The 14375-nt window shown below is 38.5% G+C and overlaps 1 protein-coding gene and 1 long non-coding RNA gene across 9 annotated transcripts in view; one reads left to right on the forward strand and one right to left on the reverse strand.

Annotated features, from left to right (window-relative positions):
• Window positions 1-4974: 4974 nt before the first annotated feature.
• Window positions 4975-10516, reverse strand: LOC139164079 (uncharacterized). The gene is made up of 4 exons (XR_011558575.1): window positions 10428-10516; window positions 8061-8176; window positions 6196-6314; window positions 4975-5503 (listed from the first exon to the last, which is right to left on the reverse strand). It is a non-coding gene; the product is annotated as an uncharacterized lncRNA (long non-coding RNA).
• Window positions 10517-10583: 67 nt separating this feature from the next.
• PPP1R12B (protein phosphatase 1 regulatory subunit 12B) overlaps window positions 10584-14375 on the forward strand; it is a 122069-nt gene continuing 118277 nt past the window's right edge. For all 8 annotated transcript variants that reach the window (XR_011558576.1, XM_070745713.1, XM_070745715.1 and 5 more), the window contains exon 1: window positions 10584-10974. Coding sequence is in view for 7 of the 8 variants with exons in the window: in XM_070745713.1 (XP_070601814.1) it covers window positions 10699-10974 (276 nt within the window). In the remaining variant the exon portion in view is untranslated. The remainder of the gene's footprint in view (window positions 10975-14375) is intronic.

Below are 14375 nucleotides of genomic sequence, written 5' to 3' on the forward strand. Positions count from 1 at the left end.
TTAGATTATCTACAGTTGACCTATCCAGATTCCTAAGAGGTCAGTAAGGGGCGAGTACAAGTGCACTAGAGTGCCTTCCGTCCCCTGTCCTATTGCTCTCCTATATCTCCTATACCTTTCCTCTATTCCTATATCTCTTCTTCTCTTCTTTCATTGATATATTCTATTCCTATATCTTCTTTTCTATTATTTCTTAGATATATTTTACTATGAGTATCTCCTCTATAACCTTCATCATGTATTTTACTATGTGTATACAGTATTGACATATACCCACTAAAACCCTCATTGTGTATTGGACAAAATAAATAAATAAAATAAATAAATAAATAATTCTAACCAAGGAGTGGGATTCCGTAGAATTAGAATAAACTAAACATCTTATTGGCAGTAGTAGGCTAATAAAAAATAGCAGATGGCAAAATAAGTAAAATCCAGAGCGCTGGCATTTTGACTGAGAGGCAAAATGTAAGTGACAGTTTTTCTTCTTCCTCAATACTGTTGAAGGTCTCCATTCTTCAAATGGTACTCTTCAGCTTTAAGCATTGCTTCCTGATAATAACTTCTATTTATACTTTTATATTTTCACATGTGAAATTGCATGTGGTGATGCAGAATATCTTTAATATTTAATATTCTTTGCTAGAAAGATATGAATGCCTGATCTGTATTGATTTATGGTCTGAATTATAATCAGAACCTCCTTTAAGATCGTGTATTGCTGTGTCCCCAGCCTGGGAAGGCTATGTCACAAGTTATTTTGGCCTGAGAAGCAGTGACTGCAGAGTATAAATGCTTAAAGTTTTATTCCAAGGCAGAATAAAAAATAACATAATGAAATAATGTGAGTCAATAATCCTAAGTACAGTGATACCTCGGTTCTCAAACGCCTCGGTTTTCATACATTTCGGATTTCAAACAAAATTTTCTGCAAAAATTTGCTTCGGTATCCAAACAAAAATTCGGATACTGAACAGAAAATTTTGTTTACTATCCAAAATGTAAGATCTGAGGGGACGAGGTCAGAGGGAATGGGAGTCAGAATCCCGGCACACCCCTCCTGGCCGCCCTCTTAACAGCCTCCCAGTCTCTACCTTGTAACTGCTCCAAGCTGCAGGAAGGGTAGGGCTGGCTGCAATACCGGCAGCTTCGGGGGGCTCCTTTCCTCAGCGGTTCAGTTCGGTACCTCCAGGCAGCTGCACCAACTTTTTCCTTCCCGGCGGCGGCGGCTCCGGCGGCTTCCCTACGAGGAGGAGCAGCGTCAGGAACGTCATGTGATGAAGGTAAGCCGCCGCCGCCGGGAAGGAAAAAGTTGGTGCAGCTGCCTGGAGGTATTGAACTAAGCTTGGAGCAGTTACAAGGTAGAGACTGGGAGGCTGTTAAGAGGGCGGCCAGGAGGGGCGTGTTGGGATTCCGACTCCCATTCCCTCTCACCCCGTCCCCTCAGATCCTTATCCCATAGGAAATAGAGGAAATACTGTAGATTTAATTGGTTCCCAGCAAGTCAATGGGCTGGGAACCAATTAAATCCATTTCCATTATTTCCTATGGGATAAATTAATTCGGTTCTCAACCAAATCGGTTCTCAACCACACTTCTGGAACGGATTGTGGTCGAGAATCGAGGTACCACTGTACTTAAAAGGAATATTGATAAATATAATGTGTAGGAAAGATGAACAAGTGAAAGAATGTATAATAAAATGGGTTAAACATTTTGGTTACAAATCACAATATACAAAGAGACCAATAGGAAACGATATGGTTAAAAAGACTCAAATTTACATTATAACCTGAAATAGAACTTTTATAAAATGATGCCTCATTGATATATACCAAGAGACATTGTTTAGAGTGTATAAAGTTACTCCAAATTTATTTTAGAAATATGAACAACGAGAAAGGACATTTTGTTATGTTTTGGGTATATTTTTTTAAAAAATTCTCCACCTTAAAATAAAACATACATGAATAAAAACACATTTTATTATGTTTGATGGACATGTGAAATAGCCAGAAAATTGTGGGTACAGAGACATACACCAGTTCTGAGGATCTTAAGGATTAATATGCATTTTTCTTTTGAGTTTGATAAACAACTGCAAAAAAGGTAATGGAACTTTGTTTCATGACTTTAGAAACATGTTTCTCCTTTAGGGAAAATATAATATTCTGCCTTCTCCAAGCATTCATCACAATTTCCTTCAGGATTTTTATGTCATTCCATAGTAGCAGCTTCCCTGATACAGGTAGCTTTTCATTCTTCAGCTTCTTTCTGGTCATCTCCATTTTCCTTCTATTTAGATTGCAGCCAGGTGGGAGTACACACTTGTACTAGAAAATGTGTCAAGGCCTCCAGTCCCTCCCCTTTCAGAAAATCTACCTGAGCAGGAAGCTGCTGTTGAACCAACAGCTGTTTCAGAGATAGTAATGAGGCCTATCGTTGAGGATGCAACCGCCAGGTCTGTGTTTTAATTTTTGTGTCCCTCTACTATGTGTGTGTTTCTTTTTCAGATGCATGTCTATTGACACAAAGTCCTGTGGAGACTTCATGGAGATCTTTAAACCACGGAGGTTCTGGTGTGGAGAGGTTTTCTTTTTGTGTTTTCTCTTTTCTTGCAGATTTAACAGAGATGCTGTCCATTTAAAGTGAGGCTGAACAACAAAATGTTAAGTAGACTGGGTATACTGTATTGGCAGAGATGGAGGCAGCTGTAGAAGACACTACTGTAGCTGGAAGAAGATTTCCAGCTGAAGAACCCTGAGGTACGAATGGGTCTAAACCAGTGTTTCTCTATCATGGCAACTTGAAGATGTGTGTACTTCAACTCTCAGAAATGGTGGCCTGAGATTAAATGGCAGAAAAACAAGCCAAGTGGGCTCTGCTGAAGAAACTGTTTTGGTCTTGAATTAAGTGAGTACTACAGAAGGTAACCCAAATACAGTCTTTTCTTTTCTTATTCATAGATATTTTGAATAGAGTGTATTGTCAGGGTATGTCATTTACAAAAAAAGAACAAGGAAAAGACAGTAAAAAGATATTAACACAGTAGTAATAATATAACTGAATAGTTTTGGCTAAATTTCTTTTTATTTTAGCTTATTTATAAGTCTGTTAAATATATTGGCATGTTTATACTGTGTTTCCACAAAAATAAAACCCTGTCATAAGAACCTGAAATAAGTGGTTGGTCTTAAACCCTGTTGAACCTGAAATAAGTGGTTGGTCTTATTGCCATGTACTCAAAAAACCGAGTGGGCTTATTATCAGGGGATGTTTCATTTGGGGGGAAACAGAGTAGTTATAAACCAGCCATGTATTATGTATTAATTCATACATAACCTTTGTTCATCTAATATCTACCCATATAGGCTTTTCAATAGGAGGCTTTAAGGATATCTAATTTGGAGAGAGGGAGACCACAATATTATTGAAGGGAGGGGAGTGCATTTCTTTTTCATTTACGGTATTTTTCTTCCCCATCCTTGAAAGCAAGGAAATTTTTAAAAAACTGTTAGAATATTGAAAATTCAGCAAAGGCTTTAAGGATACCTTAAGAGTTTGCCTACTCTGTGGAATTCTGAAAGAAAAACCTAAGAAAAAATAGTTTTAACAGAGGCAGCTTTAACATTTAAAAGAACATTTGAGGTTTCTATCTCCATGGAAACTGTATTATAGAGCAGCACTTAGGCATGAAAGCAAATGGGAATAATTTATAGTAGCATACAGGAAGTAAGAGGTCAGAATGAATAGTGCTACAGTAGGAGAAGCCAGGTGCAGAAAATGTAAATAAATGCTCAGAAAGCCTACCACTCAGGAAAAAAAACCACATGCCATTTTCTAAAGCAAAGAACCAAACCATTATTTTAAAAGAGTGCTGCAGTGCATCCCATGCTTGACAAAATTGATGCTCTAAGGCAAACAGCTATTAGTTGAACTGGAAATCTGTGCCATAGAAAGTAAAATGAAAACAGCAAAACAGCTCATAATAGAAGTGAATGGCAAAACCATATGAATGCAATTGGGTGTTAGTTCTGCTGAAATTGGTTAAACACCATGTGAATTTAAGCAGCATTTCTGAGATGCTAAAATACAGAGACCTAATTTTTAGTATACTGGAAGAAAGATCATTTGTGTTGGAGTGATACTTGTAGAGTAGCATAAAATATAATAAAATAGGCTTACATCTGGAGATGCTCAGTCATCCATGTCATAGTTGTCCCAAATACTTTGTTTTCTTTGAAGACATTTAACTTCTCATCCAAGAAACTTCTTTAGCTCTGACTGGATGGTGGGGAATGGAAGGATTTATACTCCTTGCAGACAGCTGGTTCTTTGCATTCTTTTAGCACATGGGTTTCAAACTTGATTTCATTGAGGGCCACATCAGGGTTGTTTGACGTCGGGGGTGGAGGGGCAGGTGGGCATGGCCCGCTCAATGTCATTTGTATTGGTGCTTGTGGTGGGCTGAGCACTTTGCCAGTTGGAGCTCGGTAGGGCCATGTGCATATGCCAGATCTAAGCACCCTGCAGGCCATATCTGCCACATGGCCCTTGACACCCCTGTTTTAGCAGGTCATCAGAGTCTTTAAAGAAAAACAGAAAGTCCAGTTGCCAGTTGCTTCTTGAAAAAGCACCTTTAAAGCTTATATGTTGTGAAAACAAATGAATCAGACTCAGAGGAAGGTGACAGTGGATTAGAAGGCTGTTAAGTATCTTTACCTATTAACAGATTATATTAAAAAGTACCAGCTTCGGTGAACTGAAGACTTCTGAATTTTTACCACCATAAATTAATATGGCTTTCCTATAATAGCATCACAGAAACCATTGAAGGTAAGTTGAAAAGGCTATTGGTTGATGTTGAGTCTAACCCTAACCCTAATATCCATATTTACATAAAATATAAGCCATTACACAAAAATGCTAGACCCACGTTTTTACAAAGTATTCAATTTATTACATTTGTATTCAATTTATTACATTTGTATGCCACCCTTCTCCGAAAACTTGAGGCAGCCATGTTCACTCTCCATAAGCAAAGAGCCTGAGTTGGATTGGATGGAAGCCAGGGTTCCCCTCTCCAAGAAACTAATTAGATCCCAGGCTGCTTGGTTTTAGAAGAATGAAACTGCCAGGATGAATGACAATTTTCAAGTTACCATTAATTTACTAGTAAAGGCCGAGGAACAGCCACTTGCCTAAAACTGAAGACATTACTGCTAAGCCTAGCAAAGGGTTATACACAAATGGAAAATTGAGGGATATTGTAAGGTGTTACTATAAATATTCACAGAAGATTGCATTGCTAAAAGAGCATGTGCTTTAATGTAATTTTGGCATTAATTCCTTGGTGTTTCCAACACAAAGTAGAACTCAACACATTGTACTATCATGCATATGTCTGTATTCTTCATTCTGAAAAATGGAGATTAGATGGAATTTAGATGGAGATTCCTTTGGTTTGTATTATCTCATAGATTCTGAGAATTGTCCTTTGCAGCTGAAATTATTAAAGAAAAAACAGGAGAGATCAAACACTTCCCAGAATGACTGAAGTCAACTTTTCTCAGGGTTATGATAAAATTATCCAAATCAAAGGTTATTCTTTGTGGGTTATTGTACTATCCAACATGAATACTTGAACACTACCCATTGGGCACCTCAGATAAGTAAATGTTAAGGCTCTAGCATTATATTTTTGTTTGATTGGTGGGATTTCTTTTGTCAGTTGACAGCATGTTCAAAGGATGATACCAATGTCCATCCCACCTGTAGTTTGTGAGCTGAAATGTCCTGTTTTGCCCTGATGATAAAAATCCAACAGGATGAGTTTACCTTTAATTGTAGTGGATACATATTCAAAATGGCCACTGAATTAAAAACTTGCATATTTTCTATTTGCATAATGCATACATCAATAACAACAACAACAAAGGCCAGCGATGTTGTTCTTAGGCCCTACCATACAGAACAGCTTAATTTTAGAATAGTATTCAAAACAAGTTGAACAATTATCTCATGCAGAAAAACTACCAATTTCTCCATTGGACAAACAAGAGGGATGTTAGTGAACAATCGGAAAATTCAAAGAAAAAACTGCATAGTTTATAACACAAAGTCTGCTCCAGATAACATTTGAAGACAACATAATAATAGCTGAAAAAACAAAGTTATACAAAGAAAAGTACCTACCCTGAAATAGACAAACACATACCCGTAGTAGTTGCTCCATGGTCATATATAGCCAAAGTCATATAGCCAAAGGCAGCAGTATAGTGTATTGGCTTCCTCTGTATTGCTGTAGGAATTTCCTAACATAATTATAAAATTAATGTTTTCTATAAATGACAGCTGATAATTTAAAAGAAGACACTTTTTAGAGCAATTATTTTATTCTGACAAATCCTGAAATGCTAAGAGCTACATCAACCACTAGATGGCCCTAACAAGATTAAAATAATTTAAATAAACATGTTAATTAATCTGAAAACTACACTACTGAAACGCACATTCTCATTCTTTTAACCTTCTACAATATCATGTTTCTAAATTATTGATGAAACTCTATGATTTATAATTAGTACAGCATCATTATTTTTACAAGAACATCTAAAGTGCTAAAGCAACTTAAATTTACAAGGTAAAGTACGAAAGAGAGCTGTAGGGATTATGGTCAACTTTAAAAAGAAGAAGAGAAGGCAGTCTTTCTCCTAACAGTATGATAGCAACAGTACTAGAGCAGAGTTCCCCAAACCATATTTTTCTCTGGTTTTCCTTTTAAAGAGGAGCTTTAGATTTATTTATATATAACTTAAGATCTTACCAAGATTTAGTAGGATCTTGGCAAGTTGGAAAAAATAAGATAGAAACCAGAAAGTTTAATTTCAATAGGAAAAATACAACTCTACATCTGGGCAGAAAAAACAACAAGATCATAAATACAGGGGAGACTATACTGGGTAAAAGTACTTTTTAAGAGGATTCAAGTAAATTTGGTGGCTCAAAAGCTGAATTTGATCCAACACTATAAGTAATACAACTATAGTGTAAACAACAAGAAAAACACTTATTTCTCTTTATTCTAGGTTGGTAGAATTTTCTGAGCAAGACATTTGACAAATTAGATGGAGCATGTCCAACAGGAAATACAAGATGATAAATGGTTTGGAAGGAAAATCACCAGGAAAAGTTGGAGACACTATTAGCTGTAATTATCTTCAAGCAGGGGTAAAATGTTACCGGTCCAGGCATGCCAGTAGTGGCAGCTGCCAGTGGTTCAGAGAACCGGTAACAGCGGCAGTGTGAGGCTCCACCCACTCACCCAGATGTTGCCATTGTCTTGTTTTTTACCCTCTGTGCATGCATAAAGCCTTCTGCACATGCTCAGGGGTAAAAAAGCATGTGCGATGATAGCGCTTGCTTGCTTTCAAACCAGTAGGGAAAGTTAAGTAGATTTCACCGCTGTCTTCAGGTATCTGAGGAAGTTGTGGCAGATATATTCTGGTAGAAGGGACAAGAAACAAGGAATTTAAACTACTGTATAAGGAAATACAGTGGTACCTCTCCTTAAGAACTTAATTCATTCCATGACCAAGTTCTTAAGTAGAAAAGTTTGTAAGAAGAAGCAATTTTTCCCATAGGAATCAATGTAAAAGCAAATAACGTGTGCAACTGGGAAAACCACAGGGAGGGTGGAGACCCTGTTTCCTCCCAGGAGATTCCTAGAGAAGCCCCACAGAGGCTTCACTCCACCCTTTCCGGCCCTGTTTCCTTCCAGGAGATTCCTAGAGAGGCCCCACAAAGGCTTCTCCGTGCCTTTTCTGGCCGTTTCCTCCCAGGAGATTCCTAGAGAGGCCCCATGGAGGCTTCTCCTTGCCTTTTCCGGTTACAGTTTCAGAGGCTTGGGTTTGTAAGTGGAAAATAGTTCTTGAGAAGAGGCAAAAAAAAATCTTGAACACCCAGTTCTTATCTAGAAAAGTTTGTAAGTAGAGGCGTAGAGGTACCACTGTATATTTTCATTGGACATCAAAAAAATTTCCTAATCCAGAGTTTCTCACCAATGGACTAGTAACTAGACTATCTTGGAACATTGTAGATTCTTCTTCACTGGAGTGTCTTAGCAGAGGCTGGATGATAGTACCTGCCCAAAGTTATATGTTTGAGCTGGGCAGCCCTATAAATTGAATGAACGAATGAATGAATCAATTAGTCCATTGTGAATGATGTAATAGCAGATTCCTTTGCTTAATAGGATTCTGAACAAGGTGATCTTCCTTCTAGGATCCATCTAGGATTGTCAACATGATTGCCAACATCCGATGATGGATATGGCACAAGAAGACCTTCCTTCTTATTCCTCCATTCTATATTGCCCTTCAACACCCATATTCATTTTAAATACTGCATAGATTAAGCTATACCAGTGATGGCAAACCTTTTTCTTCTTGCGACTCAAAAGTGTGTGCGTGCACACTAGTGTGTGTGTGCTAGCACACAACCCCCCCCACACGCAAACCACACTGCGCATGCACACATCTCATGCATGCCCCCCCCCCCCATTTGGGCTATTTTTCACTCTCAGGCTTTCCTGAAGCATCTGGAGTACAAAAAACAGCCCAACAGGCAAACCAGAAGTTCGGAAAAACAAACTTCCAGTTTGCCCATTGGGCCATTTTTCACACTCCAGAGACTTCAGAGAAGTCTCCTGAAGCTTGGGGAGGATGAAACAGCCTTCCCCAAGGCCAAAAATCAGTTGGCCATCACACATATGCACACTGGAGCTGATGTAGGGTAATACCCAGCATGCCCTCAGATATGGCTCCGCATGTCATCAGTGGCACGCGTGCCATAGGTTCGCCATCAAGGATCTATACTATTCTGATTAAATAACAAGTAACTTGGATAATTCTGTATGTGTTCCAAGTGGAAAAGGACCATCAATTCATACCTTCCATCTATTATTATTATTATTATTATTATTATTATTATTATTATTATTATTATTTAGATTTGTATGTTGCCCCTCTCCGGAGACTCATAGCAGCTTACAACAACAATACATAGTACAAACCTAATGGTTAAAAAAGGACAGTTAAAACCCTTATTATAAAAACAGTCATGCATCCCAAACAAACCATACCTAAAATGAAACGGCCTGGGGGAATCAATTTCCCCATGCCTGACGGCAGAGAAGGGTTTTTAGGAATTTGCAAAAGGCAAGGAGGGTGGGGACGGTTCTGATCTCCGGAGGGAGTTGGTTCCAGAGGGTTGGGGCCGCCACAGAGAAGGCTCTTTCCCTGGACCCCGCCAGACGACATTGTTTCGTTGACGGGACCCGAAGAAGGCCAACTCTGTGGGACCCAATTGGTTGCTGGGATTCGTGCGGCAGAATTTAATTCTGTTAATTTACAGATGCTCAATCTTGAGACTCCAAGGCTGCATTTGATATTGAAAACTTTATATGTGTGATTCCCAGAAATGTTCAAAAGCTGTCACCAAATTGTGTTTTTCTCTGTAAAACAGAGATAAATTATTAATACAGAATGGGAAAGCTATTGTATTAAATATACTTAAATTTGAAATGTAAATAATCCTAGCCTGAGTATTCAATCCAAGCCTTAAAGTAATGTTTTTTTAAGTGTGATCCAAGGATCCCAGAGGTCCTCCAAGAGCCTCTCAGGAGTCTGTCAAATCAAATTTTCCAGATATTAAATATATTTACAAAAATTTAAATCAATGTCCCTCTTCTCATTATTATTTTTAGACTATTTCCATTCTAGTTATCCTTTTATTTTAAAATGTGTATTTTAAAATGTTCAATATACACTGCTCAGAAAAATAAAGGGAACACTGAAAGAACACATCCTAGATCTGAATGAATGAAATATTCTCATTGAATGCTTTGTTCTGTACAAAGTTGAAGTGCTAACATGTGAAATGGATTGTCAATCAGTGTTGCTTCCTGAGTGGACAGTTTGATTTCACAGAAATTTGATTTACTTGGAGTTATATTGTGTTGTTTAAGTGTTCCCTTTATTTTTTTTGAGCAGTATATTTCTGTTAATATCCAATGGGTTTAATATGCTTGTTTTGTACGATTCAATAAATACATTCAATAAACATATAACTAAATAATAAATTCAATAAATATATACATTTTAAATTTTAATATGGTAAACTTTAATGTTTACGCTATTTCCGGAGTTCTCCATAGCTTTTAAAAGTGGGAAGTGTGCTAAGAGCAAAACACTGCCTTAAGATACGCAAAATGCGCTTACCTGCTGCTGAAGGAAAATGTTCAAACGCGCTTATTGAAAGGTTTACCACTTTCAATAGGCGCGTTTGAACATTTTATTATTTCTATGTGCCGGCAGTACGGCTGCGTTGTTATAACAGGTCTCCCTTAATTCGGAGCGTCTACGAACCTGCGCTCCAAAGGAGACAAGGCAATCCTTGGAAGGCCAGTCTTCCTCCCCTGGGACGCCCACCCAACGAAAGCGCCTTCGAACTACGTCTCCCATGATCCTTTAAAGCCGAACTCTGCGCTCGCGCCACAGTAACTCCGGGGGAGGGGGCGGGGGAGTTGGGAAGATGGCGGTTGGGCCGCCGCGCTCGCCCACGGGCTGGGGGCGGTCAGCGCGCTCCTAGCCCTTCGCCCGACTGGGAGGGTCGGCTGTCATTGCCGCCGCCGCCACCATGTCGGAGCCGGGCCACCTGGGGATAAAGCGGGCCGAATCGGCGAGGCTGCGTCGGGCGGAACAGCTGAAGCGCTGGAAGGGCTCCTTGACCGAACTGGAGCCGGTGACTCCCGCTCGGAGCCGGCACCGCGGCGGGGGCCGCGTTCGCTTCGAGGACGGCGCCGTCTTTCTGGCTGCCTGCTCCAGCGGAGACACCGAGGAGGTGAAGCGCCTGCTGGCCCGGGGAGCCCGCCTGAACACGGCCAACGTAGACGGGCTGACGGCGTTGCATCAGGTACCCCCCCAGGGCGGAGCACCTGCACCCAAACACCTCGGCGCCCCAAATCTGCCGGGGATGGAGAGGGGTCGCTTCTCGCCCCTCTTCGCCATCCCGGAATCTCCGGGGATTTATCCTGCCCAGAACGATGGATGAGAGCATTGCCCAGTCATTTGCTTGTAATTGGGATGCCCTTCGAACGGGTTGCAAGCAAATCCTCTACTGCTGTCGCCGAGCGCATGTGGAGAGCCTGGGCTGGGTTGGCTGGCGTAGGGTAATAAATAGGCTGTAGATTAGAGTTTGGGATGGTGGAGGATGGTTCCTCAGATAAATGGAGAGAATTAATGCAGTGAGTGAACCTGTTGTTTTTTTAGAAACATAAAAACATCGAAGATTGACGGCAGAAAAAGACCATTTAGTCTGCCCTTATTTCCTTTATTTTATCTTAGGATGGATATATGTTTATCCCAGGCATGTTTAAATTCAGTTATTGTGGATTTGTCTGCTGGAAGTTTGTTCCAAGCATCTACTACTCTTTCAGTAAAATAATATTTTCTCATGTTGCTTCTGATCTTTCCCCCAACTAACCTCAGATTGTGCCCCCTTGTTCTTGTGTTCACTTTCCTATTAAAAACATTTCCCTCCTGAACGTTATTTAACCCTTTAACATATTTAAATGTTACTATCGAAGGGAAAGAATGTTTTCCCTTCGATTTGCCTTTTTCCCTCTTTCTCACAACCCCTTCCCACAGGACTCTTTTTTCTTTAGGTGCTGGAATTGATCCTTCACCAATAGATTTATTACTGTTGTACTGAGGTCCTTCCTTGGGAAAAATTGATGGGGCTCGCCATTAGTCACAAGATTGCTCTTCTTCCCCTCCAGTGTGTCCTTTCTTTTAGAGATGACACGAAAAGTCATCTACAGGCCAGCTCAGACTTATGCCTGTGAACAGTTCGACTGAAAAACAGATTATTCAAATGATTATTAAGCGCACCATTGTGCCTATGTCCCTGGCTTACTATCCTATTGTCCAAATTTACCTGCACCTACTTGGTTTTTGTTTGTTTATACCAATGTACTTGCTAACTTGCACATGTTTTGGCAAACAAAATAAATACAATAAGTTATTAGTTGCATAATTGTGGCAATGCAGCACATGTTAGACATTAATTCTTTTGTTATTTATTTTTGTTTGTTATGTTTTACTTGAACTTAATGTAAAAAACCCACTTTGACATATAAACAAAGGTACTGTTCCTGTGGCTATGTTGGATGATGTATATATAGAACCCAAACAGTTATATATATATACAGTATAACCCAAACCAATATAACTCTTTTTTGTCAGTTATTTTTGTTACTAGGGTTACTGTAGTTTTCTTATGTAGAAAACATTTGCTACCCAAATTATTCTTATTCTCACTGAGACACACACAATATGCCGGGTGGGTGGGTGGGTTAATTACTAATACACATTTTATATTCTGTAATCTTGAATCTGGGAGTGGGGGAAGATAAGGCCATACAAATATTTTTGATTAATGTCTCTGCTTTCATCATCAAATGAATGAAAAATTGAAGAAAGAGGGTTTTTTGTTTTTATTTCATTTGTTCATAAATGAGCAAGATCAGGTTAGTTTGGGAAGTGTGGACTAACTTTCAAAATAACATGCTTTAAATAGATAATTTTTGAAATCAAACTATCCTGATCTATGTTTACTTTCAATAGAAAATATTACTTTTGATTAAATATCTCAGTAAAAATATATTTCATAATATACAATATATAGCATATTTTCCCTTCGTTGCTTCTTCCTTAATAAAATTCCTGGACTTCTAAAGCAAAGCATTAATTTGAAGTTAATATTGCAGAATATGAAAATCCATAAAGGATAGTTATCAATTATTTCAAATAATTAATTAACTTGCTATGTTTTAAAATTACAGGTTGTTTGGGATTCATTTTTATTTATTTTTGGGTTAAAAAAACAGAATTATGATCTGTCTGTTGCTTTAATGTGTCCCGTACTGGACTTGCTGTGATACTTGTGACTTTCAAAATCTTTTCCCTTGGCAACCTTTAAAGAGACCACAAGGTGCCAAGGTCTAAGATAAGCAACATTGAATTCTATTAATAGATTTCCTAATGTGCAATGAGCACCAAAAGCATCCTCAAAAGTCTGTTCCCTAAATGAGCTGTCATTAGAGTTTCATTGTTTTTTATTTGGACTCGTGTTGTGTTACTTTTTCTAATGCAACAGTGAAGATATACAACACTGGAAAATACCTAGCAAGCTTGGATGTTTTGTCATTTAACTAATATTATGTGATGGATACAAATTGCCTAAGTAAGATTTCAATAATATATAGTATGTAAAATATTTCATTGGTAGACATTTTTGGATAATTTTAAATATGGGGATGGGCAAGGAATTATGCCCTCACCAATGGAAATCTTATCATGCATTTAGTTTTTCTTATTACACTTTTCAAATATTCACAGATACAAATTCGTAACTAGATTTCAAGCAAATTTAATATATCTAATAAGGCCTCATTTGATGGTGCAGCTTTCTTCGTACATTCTCAGATTTGTTGGTATGATTTTGCAGGTTTTGTTGTTGAGGGTTTTATATGAGTCTTCACTCTGATAATATTTTGATAATCATTCAGTATGCTAGCTAAGAATTAAACAGTAAAAAGTAACCATAGCCTTGCATACTCCGGAAAAAAGTGACTCGTTTTACTGCTTGATATTCCAGTTTCAAAAGAGGATATGGTATGTAAACTGTATCCATGATACTGCATATTTATTTATTTATTTTATTTATTTATTTATTGGATTTGTATGCCTCCCCTTGCCAGTAAAACAATTTATTTTAGAGAGATCTGGATATGACTCTTAGATAACCAATTGGCAGATATAATAAGTATTGTGTGAAATCAGGGACAGTGATTGATGACATAATGGCATTCATCCTTGGGCTTGGTTTTCTTCGGCATGATCCCACTGAGTTAGGCGTAAAGCCTGAGCAATCTTGAGCTAACCGGAAATCATTCCATTCTATTTAAACGAGAGACCCATTCATTATTTGTTGCTTTCTACTAAAGTTAGTAATAACAAATGTGTTTTAGGAGTGGCAATGAGTGACTTTATGGTTGAACCACCTCTTAAAAGTTTGCCACATCATCCTCATCTTTGTTCCATTCATTCTGACACTATTGGTCTTGGTGACAGGCCAAGTACAAAATCTTAAAATTTGCTGTTAGTTGCTCTGCCTTTAATATACTTGACAGGTCCTTGCCTCAGCTGGTGTGCTACTGAAGCTAGGTTTAGAGATCCCTATCATTTAGGGGCGGGTATGTTGTGTTATGACTGGTTTCCTTTTCTATCTGTTTTGATCACAAATTTTGATCA

This window comes from Erythrolamprus reginae, chromosome 3 (assembly GCF_031021105.1).
Source record: "Erythrolamprus reginae isolate rEryReg1 chromosome 3, rEryReg1.hap1, whole genome shotgun sequence".
NCBI lineage: Eukaryota > Metazoa > Chordata > Lepidosauria > Squamata > Dipsadidae > Erythrolamprus > Erythrolamprus reginae.